This window comes from Schistocerca piceifrons, chromosome 11 (assembly GCF_021461385.2).
Source record: "Schistocerca piceifrons isolate TAMUIC-IGC-003096 chromosome 11, iqSchPice1.1, whole genome shotgun sequence".
In the NCBI taxonomy this organism is placed as follows: Eukaryota; Metazoa; Arthropoda; class Insecta; order Orthoptera; family Acrididae; genus Schistocerca; species Schistocerca piceifrons.
In genome coordinates, this window is record NC_060148.1 from 155,019,069 (window position 1) to 155,041,067 (window position 21,999).

At 44.2% G+C, this 21,999-nt stretch overlaps 1 protein-coding gene across 1 annotated transcript; it reads left to right on the forward strand.

The window, feature by feature from the left end:
- The first annotated feature begins 5,783 nt into the window (after positions 1-5,783).
- Positions 5,784-21,187, forward strand: LOC124719847 (ankyrin repeat domain-containing protein 65-like). Its single transcript, XM_047245032.1, has 2 exons — positions 5,784-6,121; positions 20,701-21,187. The coding sequence occupies exons 1-2, from the start codon at positions 5,835-5,837 to the stop codon at positions 21,185-21,187; spliced, it is 774 nt and encodes a 257-aa protein (XP_047100988.1). The 5' UTR covers positions 5,784-5,834.
- Positions 21,188-21,999: the final 812 nt, after the last annotated feature.

Below are 21,999 nucleotides of genomic sequence, written 5' to 3' on the forward strand. Positions count from 1 at the left end.
AGGAGTGTACTTTCCGAGACGCCACACGCCGATCGGACGGCCGCGCCGTCGGCGTCGGAGACCGCCGCTGCAACAGGAATATTACGGTGAGATCGCTCCCGCTTCGGCCTGTTAGGAGTAACGTTAAATAGTTGGATCACGTGCAGTTGCTGTTCCCACAGAGGCTTCACGATACTCTGGGGTGTAGAGGTTCTTCGTATTTTGCGTTTTGTGTCGATGTCAGTCGGTGAGCCAAGTTATGAGAGATCGCATTTGGACCGATTAACACAGTTCACTGCCAATGCTAGTGAGGAGGGTAATTTGTAAATTGTTCTTTGTGTTTTATTCAGCATTGATCTGAAGGTTAGAATAAAATTATTGTGATTCAGTAGAGCCTTTACTTTCAGTAGTTGATCCTGAATTCACTCTTTCGCTTTATTTTATTTTTGTGTATGTGTCTGGTGTCATTGAACACCCTAAGTGTCCGTGATCATTCATATTTGGAAGTAAAAATAGGTGTGATTTGTCGCCAATACTACCACCGCAGATTAATTAGGGGTGACAGGGCCACATTAAAATCTAGCGTTATCCATTTTTGCGTACAGTTCCACACCCAATTTCTCTGTAAGTTGTTTGTCAGGGTCGAACACACATGCAAAATCCTGCCAGCAACGGGTGGCTGTTACAATAGAAAATTTTCCGTCGTCTGCATTCACAGCGTCTTAAAAATTTGTCACGCTAGTTCGTATGGCGTTTGTCAGTATGACAATGATCTATATGAGATCTCGTGGAAATCGGGTTTTCTGCCGGATATCAGCGTCTTGCAAACGCGATATTTCGACGTCATCACTTGACGTCTTCATCAGGTGTTCCCTGAGACTGGCTGCTTGCTGTTTTTTTTTTTTTTTTTTTTTTTTTTTTTTTTTTTTTTTTTTTTTTTGCATTTTTCATTGTCTGCCCAGAGGGGACAGAGCGGGCTGTTTTAGGGCTTGCTATTTGCCCTCTTCAGCCATGGGTTTGTACATTTTATTTTTATACAATTTTTACATTTGTCTTGCTACATAGTGCAAGTTTCCTTTTGGTCTTTAACAATTACAATGATCTTTAGATATTTTAACATTTACTTTGGGATTTTAACAATTTCAATGATATTTTAGCAGTTTTAGTGATATTTTAACGAATATAATGAGATTTGGAAAACTACAATAGTGTTTTAGCAATTTCAGTGGTATTTTAACAATTAGGTTAATATTACATTACAGTTTCGTTTTTCATCAGTTTATTTTACAATTCATTTGTTCTTATTCGTTAATAGTTTATAATTACAGATATCTTATAATATGGGCAATTGCATATTATACTATACATATGCATTTGTTTTGTATTTCTTATTTAGTGTACAGAGCGAGGGAGGGGGAGTAGAGGGAGTTGGGTTAGGTGTATTTTGGTGGTTCTTTGAGGGCCATGTTCGTGTGTGTTTTATGCTTGAGTCCTTTCGTCTAGGTGTGGTGGGATGGTGGTGTTTGCTGTTAGTGGTGCTAGGATTGGGGCGAGATCGGGGTACATCTTAGCTGTGTTGTGGGCGATTGTGTGGGTGGGTGTTGTGTATTTGTATTTGGGTTTCCTTTTTGTTCTGTGGTTGACTGTGATTAGGTCCTCCACGTCCGGTCTTTTGTTTAGGATATGATTTCTGTATCTGGCTATCATTTTGGCTAATCTGGTTTGTAGTGGTTCCATTCTGGTTGTCTTATATACTTCATTGCTTGGTGTCAGATACGGCAGCCTTGCGATACTTCGTATTAGTCTGCGTTCTGTGCTGTACAGTCTTTTTGCAATCGGTGCATGTATGCCTCCCAGGTGGGCTGCCGCATACTCTAGAACTGGACGAATGAAGGTTTTGTAGGTATGTAGTGCCGTTTGAGTGTTGCAGCCATGGAAGCGTCCTTGCACTTGTCGTATTAGGTTTTGTCTGAGTCGGGTTTTGTTAAGGAGGTACGTCAGGTGGGTTTTCCAGTTGAGATGTTTGTCTAGGTATACTCCGAGGTATCTAGCTGTGTCGTTTAGTTGTAGGGGGCTGTTCCAGAGGGTTAGTCGGATGTCCTGTTCGTTCTGTTGTTTCTTTTTTGTTAAGTGTCTGTGTCTGAAGAGGACTGTCTGTGTCTTGGTTGGGTTGGGTCGTATCCTCCATTTTGCCATCCAGGTTTCTAAGCGGTGGAGGTATGTAGTCGTTTTTCGTTGCAGTGTCGTTGTGCGTAGTTCCGTACACCAGTAAGCCGTGTCGTCTGCATATAGTCCCATTTATTCGTGGGGAGTCGTTACGGTAGGTATGTCAGCAGTGTAAAGTGTGTACAGTAGTGGGGACAAGATGCCACCTTGGGGGACGCCAGCTTGTGGGGTAAAGGCTTCTGATACCTGAATTGCGACGTGAACCCTGCAGGTCCGGTTGGTGATATAGGATTGGATAATCCTGACTACTTTGGTTGGGATGCCGATGCTGATTAGTTTGAACAGCAGGCCCTGGTGCCATAGTTTGTCGAAGGCCCGTTCTATGTCCAGGAACACTGCGAGTGTGCAGTGTCCCTGGTTGAACCCTTTGGTGATGCTGTCTGTCAGTTTAAGGAGGGGGTCATTGGTCGAGTGGTTGTGTCTGAATCCTGCTTGTGTGAGGGGGAGTAGGTTTTTCGTCTCGACATAAGTCCTTATGCGGTCCGTTATTATCCGTTCGTATGTTTTCCCTATCACGTCCAGTAGGGATATCGGTCTGTATGATTTTGGGTCTGTCCTAGGTTTGTCAGATTTAGGTATCATTATAGTCTTGCTTGTCTTCCAGTTTGTTGGTATTGTCTCATTGTGTAGGCAGTAATTAAAGATAAGGGATAGGATGGGAATTATGACGTGGAGGGGGGCTTTTTGTAGGTGAATACGTCTAATTTCATTCTGTCCGGGGGCGGAGTTGCGTCCTGAGAAGATTGCGTTTTCTATTTCTATGTCTGTGATGTCTTTGGTGAGGGCCTGCTGTTCTTCGGTTTCGGTTGTTGGGGCGTTTATCAGGGTTCCTAGTTGTATGTCTACATGTCGTCTGAATATGTCATCAAATCTGTTGTCGTTCGGGAATGAGTATACGTCTTGTAGTGTTTGTTTAAAGGCTGTTGCTTGCTCGAGGGGGTCTGTTGAAGGTTCATTGTTTACTGTCAGGGTGTTGGCGTGTGTCTGGCGTTGCCCTGTGAGTGTTTTGAAACTCTTCCAGAACTTTCCCCCACTCCTGTAGTCCAGTTTGCTCCATGTGTCGTCCCATTGTCGTTGTCTGTGTTGAGATATTAGTCTTTTAATTCTGGCGTTTATTCTGTTCCATTGTCTTTTTAGGTCTGGATTGTCGTCTCGTCTCATCTGTCTCTGTAGTCGTTTTTTCTGTCGTATTAGTTGTAGTGCTGCTTCTGGGATGGTGGGTTTCCAGTTTTCTACTACTTTGGTGGGGATTGCTTCCTGGACCGCTTTGGTGATAGCCGTTTCAAGTTTGTTGGTGACCAGATGTAAGTCGTCTTCGTCAGTGATTGTTATGGGAATGGATAGCTCACAGTTGATAGTGTCCTGGTATTTTTCCCAGTCTGCTCTATTATACTGGCTTATTGTTCTTCTGTGGGGATGGGGTGGAGGGGGGAGGTTGGCGGATGTGGAAAAGAGGATGGGTAGGTGGTCGCTGGTAATGGAGTCTCCGATTCGGGGTAGGTGGAGTGAGTTGTGTAAGTCGGGGCTGTGTAGGATGTGGTCTGGGGCTGAGATATCTTGGTGTCCTATGAAAGTAGGTTCATTTAGTGGAAGTCGAAGGGTCGGGTCTGTGGTCAGGAGGTCAAATAGTCTGCGTCCATTTCCATTGTCTACTCTGTCGCCAAGTCTGTGGTGTCTGGCATTAAAGTCTCCTACTAAGATAGATCGAGGAAGTGAAGTAAAGTACTGGATGAACTGGACCTGTAGCGCAGTCCCTGGGGGGTTATACATGCACGCTATTTTGAGTGTTCGCCTGTTGTTGTCTTTTATCTCAACCGCGATGGCTTCCTTGTTGTCAAAAGCAGCAGGGAGGGTGACCTCTTTCGCCGCAATAGTGTTGCTGACGTAGATAGCCACCCCTCCTCTGCCGTCCTGCCTGTCTTTCCTAAATGTATTATATTTTGGGACATCGCATTTGGTCCCGTCTTTGAGCCATGTTTCGGCGAAAGCAGCGACGTGTATGTTTTCTTGGTGGAGCATGTGCATTAGTATGGGGCGTTTGGATTTAATTCCTTTCGTGTTTGCGAAAAGGAGGTTCAGGTGATTTACTTCACTGGCTTCGTCCATGTTAAGGGAGGGGGGTAAGATGGGCGGGTGGGTGCGGTGTACTTTCCTACTTCCTTGTGTGTGTTTGTGTCTCGCGCTGGTTGTGGTGTCGTGGGTCTTGCGGTGGGGTGGGGGAGGGTGAGTGGGGTCGTGGTGTGTGGTCGTGTTGTGGGTGCCACTGTGTTTGCAGTTCTGGGTCCCAGCGGTCTGTTATTGTTATGTGGAGTGAGTTTCTTGCTTGTGTGGCGAACATGCCCTTCTGGAGGATTTGCTTGGAGGCTCTGTCAATGGATCTTTTAACTTCTTCACGGCGGTCTTGAAATAAATCCAGCAAGACCGTTGTGAGGAGTCTGATGAGGTCGTCCTTCAGCACTACCTCTTCTGGAAAAATTTCTTCCGCTGGGAGGGGCGCTGGGCCATCAATTGTTTTGATGGGGGCCGTGGTTTCACTGCTGGAGGCCTTTTTTGGGCGCTGGGGGCACTTGTAGGACAGTGCCGAGTGTTCTCCGCCACAGTTGGAGCACTGTTGCCTCTCCATTTGTTTGCACTGGGAGAGGCTGTGGGCGCCTGCACATCGCGCGCATTTCACTTGTTCAGTGCATTTGGCTGTTGTGTGGCTGAATGTGAGGCACTTCCCGCACTGTGCCAGTTGTGGAGGGGGGTCGTGCGGGGGTTCTGCGGCTCTTCTTTTGTAGTCTATCACCACGCCTTCCGCCAGCATTTTGTCCACCGTTTGCGGATCGTGCGTGATGACCCTGTATTTTTCAGTTGGGGCGTTATTTGCCTTTGAGGTGATTCTCCACGCAGTCTTTACTTTCAGGCCCTGATCGCGGAGCTGTTGGATGGCTGCTTGCTGCACCGGGTCGCACATTTATGTCTGCCCAGTGCCTGGTGTTCTGATTGCCGTTCCCTAGTCGGTCCGCGCCCGCGAGTCGCGCTATCCTAACGCTCTAGGTGTTCCCTATTCCGTCCACGCCCGCTCTGGCCGCCTCGAACTACGGTGGTGGCCTCCTGGTGTTCCCTTCTCGGTCCGCGCCCGCGAGTGGCGCTCCCCGGCCGCTTATGGAGCTTGTTATTCTAATAAAATGAACTGAAAAAACCCCTTGAAAACGGTAATATTAAAGAATTGCAGTTATTCACCAATGGCATCAGTCTGACAGAAAGTGTCGCTGGAGACAGGTGTGTCTGTTTCCGGTAGAAGTATCGACAGTCACCTGTAAGCTGAAAGGGCTGCTCGATGATGTCGTGTTTCAGAATCGTCAGCAATGGAAGCAGATAAGGACGTCACGGAGACGGTGGCCGTGGACCTGGGTGCCCTCCTAGACGCCGGGGACGACGCCATGGTGACGCTCGTGGCAGGCGAGACGCGGCTGGTGGCGCACAGGGCCGTCCTGGTGGACAGGAGCCCCGTGTTCGCCGCCATGTTCGCCCACGACACCCTCGTGGCGAGCACTGGCGTGGTGAGCATCGCCGACGTGGGGGGCCCCGTGCTGAGGCAGCTGGTCTCCTACCTGTACACGCTGCGGGCCCCCCAGCTGCCCGCGATGGCCAGCCAGCTGCTGGCCGCAGCGGACAAGTACGGCGTGTCGGGGCTGAAGGCGGAGTGCGAGCGGCAGGTGGCCGCTCAATTGACTGTGGAGACCGCGGCGGCTGCAGCCGCCCTCGCAGTCCGCCACTCCTGCAGCGACCTCAGGCGGGCCGCCATCGAATTTATGAAGACACGAACCCGTGAGGTGATGGCCACTCAGGGGTGGGCGGATGCCATGTGGAAGCAGCCACAAGACTTGATCGAAGTGAGCCCGCTGCTGTACGATCCACCACCAAAAATCAGGTTAGTGTGAGACAGCCCACTCACTTGTCTCTCAGTTCTGGATGTGTGTGTGCGTATTTCCAACTCTATAATTTTTGCCACTGAGTTTCTTTAGATGTGTCTATGCCATAAAATACGCCATCGTAGACAGTCGTTTCATGACAGCTCACAATGCTATCATTGCCCTTCTGTATCAGAGTCAGTGAATCCCTAAACTGAACCCAGTTCATTACCAGGAATGTTAGCGAACAAAAATCTTCAAAGAGCCAGTTTGTAGATATTATTCTGTTAAACTACATGTATACAAAAAGGGCTTGTTTAGGTTTTGGCATCAACTGTCAGTAGAAATGGTACACTCACTGTGCGAATAGAGCATGGCCCATTCTACTGTGGGCACAAAGCTGTATTGCCCAGCAAGGGCTCAGACACTGTGATGTGTGTAGTTTGCAGCCGGCAGCCTGTACAGGTTGCTGTAAGCCTGTTCACATAAAGTAGCGTTTAAACATCTTCAGTGCCTCTGTGGCAGATGACAATGACACACATTTGAATAGTGCCACGCTGCATAAAGATGAGACCGAGTAAGTCACTTACAACCAACACCTAGAGCAAGATAGTGTACTGCAGAATGATTATAGGAGGGCGGCAACATATTTATAATCTTAGATTGCTGGTGTTGACCTGTGGAATTTTCTTCATGTAGTAAAGCAGACTATCAGAGTAATCACTATTCACACCTCAGTACTACAGCTTTGTCTGTTGCATAGTTGTCTGTCACTTTTTTCTATGTTCCAGCCATATATCAGTAACCAACCCAACATAATTCTTCGTTCTCTCCTAATCCAAACTCTGCATGGAAGATTCTAATTGATCTAAAGGCACGTTACATAAAAATAATAATGGTCTGCTGTCAGAGCTTGTATGGAAGATGTTCAGAAGACCAGGTGAAGTAAGCATCGGTGCTCCAGTGTATGGCTGCTCACACCTCTTGCAGCGTGAGGCCACCTCATGAGACTAGAGCCAATCCTCATGGCGGTTCTGGCTGGTCTCATAAAATTGAGTCTTCCCATCTCATTTTGTTCTCCTCTCTATTCAGCCCTTACATGAAGTTCATGCGGTACTAGGATACATTCCCTTCTGTGACACACAGAATACCATGTTTTACTGTGTCTTCCATGAACAATTATCCCTCCCCTGTCTGCCTGTCGATTGCTCTATGGCTTTACTATAGCCACCCAGTGAACACTACAGACTTTCATTCTACTGTGACACTCACTATGACATTATATATATATATATATATATATATATATATATATATATATATATATATATATATTCCATCTATTGCTGTTGCTTTCCACCTCTGATAGTTGGTGAGCATTAATGAGGCTCTGCAACCAGAGTTTCCTTTCTTTTTGCACTATCTTACAATAACATATGTCCATACAAGTCTAATAGCTATTAACACTGATAAATTATCATTTATTTTTCAGCTAGATTTTAATACTTATGTAGTATTTTATGTGCAATTTGCATATTGGAAATCTTGTGTTTGACATGACACTACGTGCATTCCGTGAACCAGTTTTAATGAACTTGTAGCCAGTATTGTAAATCATTCAGTGTGTTTCTTTTATTCAATAAAGACTAACATGAAAATTCATGTTTGAAACAATGAACATATTAGAATTGTTATTTATGTTCTTGAAAAAACTTAAAACATCACTCCAAACTCGTTCTGCACCCTGTGGGAAATGACACAGGCTCTTAAGTTTGAGAAAGTTTTTATTAACGGTAATACTTTTACTAACAGTAATTTTTATTTATTTATTTATTTACATGTCAAGTTCCGTAGGACCAAATTGAGGAGCAAATCTCCAAGGTCATGGAACGTGTCAGTACATGAACATACAACATAAGAGTAATAATGGATAAAAATAAATGTTCATGAACCTGAAAGAAAATCAGTCCATAAGTTTAAGCAAACGCTATCAGCAATACAATGAGAATCATAATTTTTCAAGGAACTCAGCAACAGAATAGGAGTGACCCATGAGGAAACTCTTCAGTTTATATTTGAAAGCGCGTGGATTACTGCTAAGATTTTTGAATTCGAGTGGCAGCTTATTGAAAATGGATGCAGCAGTATACTGCACACCTTTTTGCACAAGAGTTAAGGAAGTCCGATCCAAATGGAGGTTTGATTTCTGCCAAGTATCAACCGAGTGAAAGCTGCTTATTGTTGGAAATAAACTAATATTGGTAACAAGAAACGACAATAAGAAATATTGAGAGGCCAGTGTCAAAATACCCAGACTCGTGAACAGAGGTCGACAACAGGTTCGTGAAATCACACCACATATTGCCCGAACCGCCCGTTTTTGAGCCAAAAATATCCTTCTGGAATGGGAAGAGTTACCCCAAAACATAATACCATACAACATAAGTGAATGAAAATAAGCAAAGTAGAAGCCCGTGTCCTGGCGAAACAGCCTCTCACTTTCAAAAGAAAGATTAGAGAGGCGATAGAAATAGCCAAAAGACCCGCCAACATGAATAGAGAGGACGGGTACAAGCTTCCGAGGTCTTGGTTGCCTGCAATAGCAGGGCTACGGAGCGGCGGCAGAGCCGTGGCAGCCCATGCAGACATGCGGAGAGCCGCAGTAGTGGTTGCGAGCATACAAAGCAATGGCACGCCGCAGCCGGCTTCTGGACAGCATGGAAACAGTGTGACGTCACAGCCATCACCTGTTCGCTATTCGTCCGTCTCCTCCAATGGGGTGGATTAATATAAAGACCAATAGAAAACAGCTATTTCAGCCAATGACAGATAATAAAGGAAACACCAATAAAGCATACCTTTCACCCCTCCTCCTCCTCCTTTTACAGCCAATCAAGTAACGACACGGTTTTCTCGTGCAGCTATTTAAGGAACCAAGTGTGTTCATTTAGCAGTTAACGTAAGGCCCTGATGAAGGCTAGCTGCAACGCTGGCCGAAACGTTGGCGCATTTTAAATTATGACGATGCGGTCTGATACCCTGAAGAATTTTATTGAAGAAGACAACGGCCGCGGAAGCCTATGCGTACACAAAGTAGACTAATTTACGTGTCGAAGTATCACTCACTTTCTATACCGTTCGAATAGTGAAAATAACAGTATTAAGTCTTTGAACGAGATCCTGAACGTGGGCTTTCCATGACAGCTTGCTATCTGAACACCTAGGAATTTGAACTGTTCAGTTTCACTAATCATATGCCCATTCTGTGAGATTAAAACGTCAGGTTTTGTTGAATTGTGCGTTAGAAACTGTAAAAACTGAGTCTTACTGTGATTCAATGTTAGTTTATTTCTACAAGCCATGAACTGAGGTCATGTACTGCACTACTTGAAACTGAGTCAATGTTGCACACAACATCCTTTACTACCAAGCTAGTGTCATCAGCAAACAGAAATATTTTAGAGTTACCCATAATAGTAGAGGGCATATCATTTATATAAATAAGGAACAGGAGTGGCCCCAACACCGATCCCTGTGGCACCCCCCACTTGACAGCACCCCACTCAGATCCCACATCATGGCCATTATAAACATCGTGAAAAATGACCTTTTGCTGCCTGTTGCTAGAGTAAGAGGTGAACCAATTGTGAGCTACTCCCATTATTCCGTAATGTTCCAACTTCTGGAGCAATATTGTGAGATCAACGCAGTCAAATGCCTTTGTTAAATCAAAAAATACGCCAAGTGTTCGAAACTTTTTGTTTAGCCCATCAAGCACCCCACGGAGAAAAGAGAATATAGCATTTTCAGTTGTCAAACGACTTCTAAAGCCGAACTGTACATTTAATAGCAAATCGTGTGATATAAAATGATCAATTAACCTTACATACACAGCCTTTTCAATAACTTTTGCAAACACTGATGGCATAGAAATAGGTCTAAAATTATCTACATTATCCCTTTCTCCCATTTTATAAAGCGGCTTTATTACTGAGTACTTTAATCACTCAGGAAACTAACCATTCCTAAAGGAAAACTTACAAATATGGCTAAATGCAGGGCTAACATGTGCAGCACAGTACTTTAATAGTCTGCTAGACACTCCATCATAACCATGAGTCCTTAGTCTTCAGTGATTTAATTATTGACTCAATCGGCCTCTTGTCTGTATCACAGAGGAGTATTTCAGACGTCAATCTCGGAAAGGCATTTGCTAAGGAATTTATATGATTTCCTGTACAAACTAAATTTTTATTTAATTCACCACCAATGCTCGTAAAACGATTGTTAAATACTGTACATATATCTGATTTACCAGTAACAGAAATATTATTACTGCGAACTGACTTTATATCATCAACCTTGTGCTGCTGACCAGACACTTCCTTCACAACTGACCATATGGCTTTAATTTTATCCTGTGAATTAGATATTCTATTTGCATACCACATACTTTTTGCCTTGCTAATAACATTTTTAAGCACCTTACAATACTGTTTGAAGTGGGATACTGTAGCTTGATTGTGACTACTTCAAACATTTTGATATAATTCCCGCTTTGTTCTACATGATATCCTTATCCCACTAGTCAGCCAACCAGACTGTCCATTACTGCTAGTACCCCGTTCAGAATGTTGTAATGGAAAGCAACTCTCAAAGAGCATGAGAAATGTGTTATGGAAAGCATTCTGTTTATCATCTATATTATCAGCACTATAAACATCTTACCACTCTTGTTCCTTGACAAGTTTTGCAAAACTCTCTACTGCTGTTGGATTAACTTTCCTACGTAGTTTGTAATTAAATACGACATTGGTTTGAGTACAAAAACCTTTTAGTGTTAAAATGTGTGCATCATGGTCTGTGTTTCGGTTGGCAGGAGAGCCAACACTGTGTTACTAGGAGGCCGAAAGGCACGCGTTTTAGCTCACGCAGGCTGGCGTGAGGTCTGGAACAGGACAAGGAAATTACAATTTAGAAAAAAGGATGTAGCTGGTGGAATACTTAACTTTAATCCGTTAATGGTGAACGTCGGTCTTGACAGTACATGATTCAATATCAATAGTAACTGATAATGGCGCCTTGCTAGGTCTTAGCAAATGACGTAGCTGAAGGCTATGCTAAACTATCGCCTCGGCAAATGAGAGCGTATTTTGTCAGTGAACCATCGCTAGCAAAGTCGGTTGTACAACTGGGGCGAGTGCTAGGAAGTTTCTCTAGACCTGCCGTGTGGCGGCCCTCTGTCTGCAATCACTGATAGTGGCGACACGCGTGTCCGACGTATACTAACGGACCGCGGCCGATTTAAAGGCTACCACCTAGCACGTGTGGCGGTGACACCACAGTCTGAAAGGCCATTCACCCTTTTACTAAAAGAATGGTCACCTAGTAATGAAGAATGAATAAAAATATTGTCTATGACTGTGCTACTGTTCCCCTGCACCCTAGTTGGAAAAAACACAGTCTGCATCAGATCATATGAATTTAGGAGATCTACCAACATCCTTTTTCTTGCACAATAATGTACAAAATTAATAATGAAGTCACCACATTTAACTACTTTCTGGTACTTTCGACAAAGTGAATCAAAAACCCTCTCTAGCTTAAGCAAAAATGCTTTGAAGTTGGAGTTAGGGGACCTATAAACAACAGCAATTAGAAGTTTAGTTTCACTAAATTCAACTAATGCTGCACAACTTTCAAATCTCTGTTCAGTGCAGTCTCGTGATACGTCTATGGACTCAAATGAAATACTGTTTTTTACATACAGAGCCACTCCTCCACCCCGCAAGGAACTCCTTGAGAAACAGCCAGCTAATCTGTAGCCTGGTAAAGGAAGCCTCTGAATTATCAAATTATTTAAGTGGTGCTCTGATATACCAATAATTACAAAGTTAACATCTATTAGCAGTTCACAAACTTTATCTCTAATACCTCTTATATTTTGATGAAATATGCTAATTCCTTCTCTACTTGGAAACATTACATCCTCTGGAGGTGAGCCCTTAGTTACAGGCACTTCCTTTAAGCAGGTATACCTATCAGCTGACTTCAGTCTAAAAAAGGTGCAGCTCTAACACCAACTACTACAGGAATTTTTCCATGAGTGATACCACTACCACCACCACCACCCACTACACTGTCACCTATAAGCTTAGCCAGCCTCCTCTTCCCATACCTGTTGAGGTGCAGGCCATGCCTAGTGAAACCCCATCTACTGATAGACCCAACTGGCACCACTGAGATGTGATCCATGCCCTCCACCATCAGTGACATCCCCAGCCCCACATTAACGCACCTAACAGCTGCATTATGGTGAGGCCGAGCATGACGCTGAAACAGTTGCACGAAATGCACATTAGTGCCACCAGATTGAGTAGCTGTCTTAACCAAGTCACCACTGACATCATATTCCCCGTCCCTATCGAGACTGTTCCCTGCTCCACCCACTATCACTACCTGATCCTCTTTCGTAAAATTCTTACATAACTCCCTATGCTTTAAGTCACCTGAGCCAACCCTGCACTACTGCACTAGGCTTCACAATGCTGGTGACCTGGTACTCACTCCCCAACACTTCCTGCAACTGCTGGCCCACACCTTTACCGTGGGAACTACCTAGCAGCAGAACCTTCTTTCTGTGAGACTTTGCAACTAACCTAGGCCTCCTAATTGCTGAGGACTGCTACAAGTTACCTACATCTACGGCTACACGAGGCTCCTCTTCTCTCCACTCAACTCTGACAGTTGGTTGTATCTATTGCATGTATGCAAAGTGAAACTGTCTGAATACCTCCTCTTCCTAGCTACCTTCTTGCCAACTGCCAGTTCCCATTCCCCACCACCCTTCACCCTCCTCAACCTATCTAGTTCCTCCTTTGCGCATTGTAACTGGACCTGAAGGGCACAGATCTTACGGTCCTGCTCCTCTATTAACTTGTTTCTACTACAGATTCTACATTCCCAGGAGAAAATCACGCTAAAATGACCACTGGCTTCCCCACTGCATTCCCCCCCAATGAAAATACTTTGAACAAATCCCACACCGTAATCCACTACTCACAAACCTACGACAGACCTTTCACTCATGGTAAAATTTTACAGTTACTGAAAAAAACTGTACATCTACATGACCAAAGTTCAGTTACACCAGTAGAACTATTTGTGCATATTTTACAAGTTCTCTTGTTGATGTGTATTAGATCCATGCTGTAACAAGTGATCTTAACCCAATCCACTGCCTCATAACTTCTCACACTAACGGGTGTCAGTTGCAGACACATATACAATGTTTGGTTCTGGAGCTGCCGCGGTCTTTCACTGATTTCACTCCCCCTCCCCCTCAAAAATTATACTTAGTTTCACACTAAAATTCTTAGAATTTTAATAATAATTAAAATAAGATGGATACAACGGCATGAAAGCAGAATTATTTTTTACTTCATACAGTGAAGTGATACAGTGCTTTCCTATTTTTCAGGGAGGATGTCTCATGATCCCATGTTCATCCTCCTCCCCTTGTATCCATGCCAGGCCTTCTAGACATCAGTTCTCATAGAATTTACCATTCACATCTACTGTATATGGAGGACAAACTTAATTTTATTCCAGTAGCAAGTTCACAACACAACTTACATCATCAATCACAAACATTGCTCATAACCCCTCCCCTCTACACACACACACACACACACACACACACACACACACACACATCAGTACATCAGTGTTTGTTTTTCCGTGACTGGGCTATGACATAGCTTACTTTAACTGCCTCATGGTTTCATGTGTGCCTACAAAGGGAGGACCCTCGTTCGAAAAATACTTAAATTTCTGTCAACCATATTATTTAGATTTATGTTGTAATACTTTCATGACGAGTAACTGTTGCACTGCCACAGCCTCTTTCTGTTGTCAAGTCACTAGTTCCACCTTGCTGCACTGCCTGCTGTACTGAATTTATCCTCCTTTGAAACACACTGTCAACCATTTCGTTATCTGTACCTTTCAAGGGCCAGGTTTTAAAACACGCTGTGAATGCTGTCTGATGATCGAAGTATCACATTAATAACATTAAAATTTTTTTCACAACCAGATGAGTGTCGTGCCTGTACAATTTATATGCATGTGTTATCATGCTCAGAAGAAGCCAAATGACCTGAACTGTGTTCCACCTGGTTTCTATGCAGCCACATAACCTAACAGTCTTGCAGTTTGTCTGCTCTCTTTCTGATACAGTCGTTTCACTACACAATATTATTACTACAACAGACCACTAGAGAAAACTGCCCTTTACGGTTATAGTCCATATGAAAACCAATTCCACAATAACGTAAATATCAGAAGATCTGTTACCAGAGGTGACAGTCGTCAGTGCTTGTAAGCTCAAGTTCATTAAAATAAATGACATTTCCAAAGTCAAAATTCAACTTCAGACTACATTGTTTTGTATTGGACTGGGACCCAGGACTCCAATCCACTCACTACTGTCTCGGCTAACAAAGCACGAGAGATCTTAACTATCATTTTAACCACATGTAACAGCATTAAAACTTGATATGATGGGGCATAAAGTTTTGTTTTGGGTAGAGATTGTGAATGAAGCAAAATAAAATTTGATGTATCGAAATTTTTCACCAGTAGAGGGATGATGAAACTGAAATGATTTTACAACAAAGTATTCACCTGCTGCGTTCCGAACTCAGCACATATCACGCTGTTTTCTAGCCACATATAGAAGCACAATGTCGGTTTATTTCACCACTAGCAAGATATGCTCGTATCTGAACTAGAAATTATGCGAGAAATAGTTAATCCTTCAAAGTGTTGCAAACTGCAATGCATACACCCACAACAACGTATAAAATGGTGGTCTGTGTTATTATGTGACTAAAAGCCAGACACTTAAATCATTCCCCAGTCGCCAGGAAACGTAATGTTACCACCAGGCTGGAACATAACAGGGCATGTACTGCTATTTTATAAGTGATCTAGGTTGGTATGATCACAAAACATACAAATATATGATTTAATTCCTACTTTCGAGAAGGTGAGATAGGCTCCCTCATGACTGTATTGCACTTGCTAGTTCCATCTTCTGTTGTAGACAGCAGATTCTCGAAACAGACCATGTCCATCCTCACAAGACTTCTATTGAACCACAGTTGTGCAGAGTCCCAAAAGGAAACTGCCGGGGCCCGAGGGCCTCCCGGCAGACTTATAGCAGGTTGTGGAGGCCAAAAACTGCTTGTAGTGTGTAATGAAATAATGAATTCTGACGGAAAAATTTCAAAGGAATTTTTTGAAGGAATCGTGGTGCTAGTTCCGAAACAGCCACACAGTGCACAGTAAAAAACTTAAGACCAGTTACCCTCCTGAATAGTGATTACAAAATTGTAGTGCACGTTCTTGACTGCAGAGTAAAAATGTCAATGCATGAGATAACTGGCCCATATGAATCTAGTGCAGGTAGACACAGATCAGTCATTCAAACTGTCTGTGAATATAGACACGTTCTAGCTACGACACATGTTCCCAGGCATCAGTGCGCTGTACCCGGCCGGAGTGGCCGAGCGGTTCTAGGCGCTACACTCTGGAGGAACCGCGTGACCGCTACGGTCGCAGGTTCGACCCTGCCTCGGACATGGATGTGTGTGATATCCTTAGGTTCGTTAGGTTTAAGTAGTTCTAAGTTCTAGGTCACTGATGATCTCAGAAGTTAAGTCCCATAGTGCTCAGAGCCATTTTTTCAGTGCGCTGTACATCGCTCGACTTTGAGAATGCTTTCGATACGTGAGCCATCAGTGCCTTCTTGAAACAATGTCTGGATTTTCCCAAGTGTTTTGCCGACATCGCTGGTAGAATTTTGAAGAACAGCAACTCGAAAAACAGCACCTCAAAAATCACGATTAATGGTCAGCTAACCAGACAACTTGGGTTCACAAGTTGGGTGCGACACGGTTGTCCTATGTCGACGGCCTTGTTTGCCATTGCCACTGGACCCCTGCTAGCCACTCTGCAGAAAGAGCTACGAGGGCTGCACATACATGGCCAGAGTATCAAAAAAATGGTTCAAATGGCTCTGAGCACTATTCGACTCAACATCTGAGGTCATCAGTCCCCTAGAACTTAGAACTACTTAGACCTAACTAACCTAAGGACACCACACACATCCATGCCCGAGGCAGGATTCGAACCTGCGACCGTAGCAGTCACCCGGTTCCCGACTTAGCGCCTAGAACCGCACGGCTACCGCGGCCGGCGCCAGAGTATCGTTTGTGGGTCTCGTGATCACCGGCGAAAGTGACTGGGAGAAGGCATTGCAGGTAATCAGCAAACACGAACTTGCATGAGTGTGAAGCTGAGCAACACTAAATCACTCGTGGAATATCTTTGCAAAACACGGGAGACCTCAGTGTGGTCATCCAAATGCAAATCTTGGGTATCGGCTACAGGTATAACATAAATCGTACTACATCTACGAACTAGGAAAATCTTTGCCAGCGTGCCAGCTAGCGTCAAAGAACATAGCGCGAGAACACTTGACGATATCCAAAAGGCCAGCTTTGCAAGTATGTATGTGGTTTCTAAAGTCAACAGCGTGGCATAGGTTGTACCCATTCCACGTGAAACAGCAGCAGGATTTCTCTCAGCTTCGAGTCATTTTGTAACTCGTGGTAACATTTTGAAGGTAAAGTTTGACACGTTAACTCCACAGCTGAAAATGTGGAGGGGGGGACTAAATCTCACATACGTATGGAGAAAGTCACAAACTCTCTTCCTGCGTTCAACATATGAGCTATGGAAGAAGACACCCATGAACCTCACGTCCCACTTACCAGACGAAATTACTTCCACTGTCTTGCGCCCACCGATAGAAGTAGGGCACGTCCCCAATCTTTTTATAAGTTTGAACAACTTTAATTCGAACTCAGTTATACCCAAACCAGAGTTCGCCCGTCAAATATGGTAAAAGTTAGGAACATATACGTGGAATTAACGGAAAACGAAAGCAGAAATGTGACTGCACAAAAAGTAGTCGCACTACAGCTGGGAGATCATTTGGATAAACAGCAGCACTCCTCACCTACCAACAATTTTTTGAATCATATAGACGTGCCATGTCCATCTACAATGAAGAAATGGTGTAAACTGGCCACAAGGACGAACAACGTGTTACCTGGTAACAGAGGGAAACAAATCGAGCAGACGTTGGGTGAGGCGCCGCACGCACGCCGGGTACAAGCGGACGTGGCGCGGACCACGGGGTGGCGCGCCCCCCCCTCCCCCCCCCCGCGTGTGCTTCGCTGAGCCGAAAAACTACAAGAGAAACTTCGCAATTCTTTTTAGTTAATATAGTTACGTGAAACAGTCTGCAAAGTGAATAGGAAAGGACGTAAATACGAGAACAACATAACGAATCGTCCTAAAGCTCTTTTTTTCTTAAACGGTATTTTTTTTTATTTATGTTTAAGGAAACAGAAATCTACTCTAAAATACGTAGCTCAGGAGTACCATATTTTATGTTGAAGGAATCTCATAGGACAATTTTGTCCTCAAGAGAGAAGATTTCGTACATTTTAATAAATGTTATTTACCTAATTCTGTACGCCAAAACTTGTTTTAACCAGAAGAAGGGACTGTCCTGATTTCTACTATTATGCATTACATTCAGAAATCGCAGCATGGAGCTTCCAGCGAGTGGAAGATAACAGAATACCAACTTGGCAAACATACCTCAGGAACTGACGCACTGGGCGACTTACAAGATACTGCGAAATAAATCGAAAACAAACAACCGTGAACATGTAACTTCCATGTCGTCGCTCACAGCTGAGATAGTTTCTTTGCAGACATGGTCTTCTGGATGAAGTATTAAAAATAAAAAATCATCCACGAAAATATTGGATCGCCTCGGTGACAGGGACGGGGGATGCATCGTGGGCAGGCCTCGGAGTCCTCAACTGCTGGCCTCCTTGGCCCCGCCTGCCTGGTGCTGAGCAGCGACTCCCGGAAAAAGAATGTCGGTACATCACAGAGAGAGCGGACAGCTGAGACAGGTACAAGGGCGGCACGGCAGACAAGTCTGTGGATTCTTGGCCCCTGCCCTCTTTGTCGCCACCTTCCTGGCACTGACGCCCTAAAAAAATACAAAAGTAAAGCTTTGTAACGGAAGATATCGTCTAGAGAAAAGGATGCTGTAGTGGTTAAAAAATAAAATTGAAAAAAGTTGTTAAGGCGGCCAGTTTCTAGTATGCACATAGTGGCTTTGAATCCCATCACTTCCACGAAGGTATCAGTTAAAGAAGCTGAAATGATTCGGGCTACCTAGGCTCAACATCTGGGTTCGTTTCTGACACCAGGCAATCATTTTTAATAAGCAGAAGCAGCATCTCTCCCACCTCTGATAACCTGGAGGAGAGTCAGTACAGAGGCGAAAGTCATGCCAGGTCGAAACTCTGTCACCAATTGCGTTTCTTAAACGATATTTTCTTTTCTTTAATCAATGAGCCAATCGACGTGCAATGTCACGGTACTTGACTCTTATTGCATTTGAGCTTGAGATGTGGAAAATATTGGTGCTGCACTCAAATCTCCCTTTTCGTCACGTTTGATCCCTTTGAGATGATACATTTCCGCCCTTTCATTGGTTCTGCATGACTGCAAAGTCCTCAAGACCTTCACAAAAGACACGCGTCTGGGTTCGGATCCTGGCCTGTCATTTCAAGTTCATACGCACACACAAAAGAACATGTGACAAATTACTATGGTTTTTAACAATTCTCCGGACTTTGTCAACAATAATTATGGGTACTGGATTCGACTCGCAAGTCAAACATGGAACTTTTCGTCATATCATGTGTTTCAGGTAGGAGCTCCCGGTTAAAAGGAATTCGATAATCAACGTCTCTTTGTATGTAGCCAACAACGATGTGTGCAATGTTAGATTCATAGTCGGCACAGATATTTTCGTCATATGCACATTTCGCTGCTGTGTAAGTAAACTGATATGTGACGTCTACGCTTGACTAGAAGTGAACGTAGTGGGGTGCAGGGTTCGAAACCTGGTAAGGTAAAACATTTCCATCTCGTCATTTCAGTTTATCATCGCGCTACTGGTTAAAAGTGACGATTTCTAATGTTTGATTGTGCTTACTTAAGTGTCAGATTAAGTCCGGGGTTGGAATCTCCGGTCAACAGAAAACTTTGTCATGTCATTTCAAGTTTACACATGGGCAGTCTTCCTCACTTGTGACTGAAACCATATTTATCATATTTCATGTTACTGTTAACAGGAGTAATAGCTGCTGGATTGTATTCAGAGAGTGTAATTCAGAAACAAAATTTCTGTTGTACACTTTTAACGTGGAAGTTGCTTTTTGAAACGTTGGTTATGTAATGAATTCGCGTGTACAATCGTAATGGCTGTGTAATCTCTAATACCATGTTTTCTGATATTTGCATTATCGTAGTACTAATTTGCATCTAAACTGGTAGTCACACAGAGCAGTTGTCTCTTGTGGTCCCTTGGAGTAACCATTTTGTATAGTGAAACGACTTTACTGAAAAGAGAGCAGAGGATGTGTATTATGTGGATTGCATACAAATCAGGTAAAACAAAATTCTGATGATTCAGGTAGTTTTGTGCATGATAGTACGTGTTAAATACGTTTGCATATGCTATCAGGCGCACAAAATCTCTCTCTCTCTCTCTCTCTCTCTCTCTCTCTCTCACACACACACACACACACACACACACAGACACACAGACACACACATTTTTATGTGTGTAGAGTTGCCAGTTTGGTGCTATTTATATCTGAGATGTATTAAACCATTCGGTGTGTCTGTGTGTCAGAAACTTTCAGTATCTCTGAGGCTGTGTCAAGAAATGGACCGATAATTGGATTGAATTTTTTTGGCTTTGTATGACGGAAGTGCCTCGTTGAAAATCTTGAGATGGAGTGTGATACGTGGTAGTTAAGCTGCAGACAGAGTAGTAGTATTACCTGTAACAAGCCTGTTTTGCAGTTGAGGTGAGTCACTCATTAGCTACAGCGTAGTCAGATCAAAGGAGCTGACTTCCAGGAATGAGTGAGACAAAACGTGACAACTTAATTCATTCATAGGTTGTATAATTCAACTTTTAATGGACAATGAATGAAAATTTTTTATAAGGGGGATTGAACAAATCTGCTGTAGTTTAATATATGCAGAGTTGAACACTGTTTTGTATTGTGGGAGGGGGAATCTGTAGGTTTGTTTCAGGACAGACTTGCATTCACAACAGTTATTTCCTCGTGTGGCAGTTTACCTCGCTGGCCGGTGTGGCCGTGCGGTTCTAGGCACTTCAGTCTGGAACTGCGTGACCGCTATGGTCGCAGGTTCGAATCCTGCCTCGGACATGGATGTGTGTGATGTCGGTAGGTTAGTTAGGTTTAAGTAGTTCTAAGTTCTAGGGGACTGATGACCACAGCAGTTGAGTCCCATAGTGCTCTGAGCCATTTGAACCATTTTGGACCTTTTTTTTGCAGTTTTCTTCATTGTGTTGTGTGTGTGTGTTTGTAGCAAAGTGTGGCAGTTTCTGTGTTCTGTGCAGGAGGCTCTCTGCAAAGGAGAGATGCAGCAGGCTGATCCAGGTGGCCGAGCAGGGGGCAGTGGGGGAGCTGAGGGCGCTGCTCGCCGAGGGGGCCGACGTGGAGGCGAGGGGCGGTGTGTGGGGGTGGACTGCCCTGCACTGTGCAGCACACAGGGGAGACGTCGAGGTGGCGTGGCTGCTGGTGGAGGCGGGGGCGGGGGTGGACGCCAGAGACAGCTGGTGGCAGAGGACGCTTCTGCACGTGGCTGCAATGTGGGGCGGCACTGCTGTGGCGAGGCTGCTTCTGAGGGCGACTGCCGATCCCAACGCCAGGGATGGCAGAGGGTGGACGCCGCTGCACTGGGCGGCAGCCAATGGCCACGCAGAAGTTGCGGCTGTGCTGCTCGAGGCGGGAGCTGACAAGGGGGCCACAGCTAGTGATGGTCGGACAGCACTGGACCTCGCCAGTGATGAAAACGAGAGGAGGCTGATGGAGTTGCTGTCATGAGGCAGCCACTCCAACGGACTTTATGCAAAAAAGAACTGAAACAACTTCTCCAGTAATAATTAGCATTCTTCATCAATAAAAAATTCAAAAATTCAATCCTACGGTCACTCACTAATTTTACTCCTCCTCGAGTAGCATACTGCAGGCAAATAGTCTAAGCAACTCTGTGGCAAAACTGACACAGCACTAGGTAACAGTAAAGTAATTCAGGTAACAACAGACAACCTTTCTCTCAAGGAAAATTCCTCGAGTACAGTTCTACACTAAACTTTGCAAAAGTCAACAGTTCAATGTGAATAAACACTGTTACTCTATAATATCTGATCGCTGAATACTATTTCACAGCGGTCAGCAAGGTGCTATATCAGACTATTGCAACTGGCAACATATCTAAATCACTGCTATATGAGTTCTATCACCAGAATTTTCACTTCTGATATCACACTCAATTTAATTCTGCATATTCAACAAACATTGTAAAGTACTGTACTCCCCATGTCGAATTACAATGAGACATTAGTAGTAATATTCACACTATATTATGCTCCTATCATCTGGAACTATATGGTCAGTCCACATTTAACTAAACACGATCAGAGTACAACCTCCCACCTCACAGTTCCCACACAGCTGTTACGCTGCTCTTGCAAAACGCGCCACAACCTACCAGACGACGTGCACCTTTATTCCCAAATTACAGGATAACACAATAAACTTCCCCGCTCTCTTTCACATTCCCCTCCCATCAGTCATCATCACTATCCTACACTTCCCTCAGCCAGACGCCGCTGCCGGCAGCTACCTCACTGCCC

What these genes read in the sequence shown, in the direction of transcription:
- LOC124719847 (XM_047245032.1), top strand. Translation starts at nt 5,835, where the DNA reads ATGGCCAGCCAGCTGCTGGCCGCAGCGGACAAGTACGGCGTGTCGGGG. An exon ending in GATCCACCACCAAAAATCAG is followed by an intron (nt 6,122 to 20,700) that starts GTTAGTGTGAGA and finishes TGTTCTGTGCAG; the next exon opens with GAGGCTCTCTGCAAAGGAGA.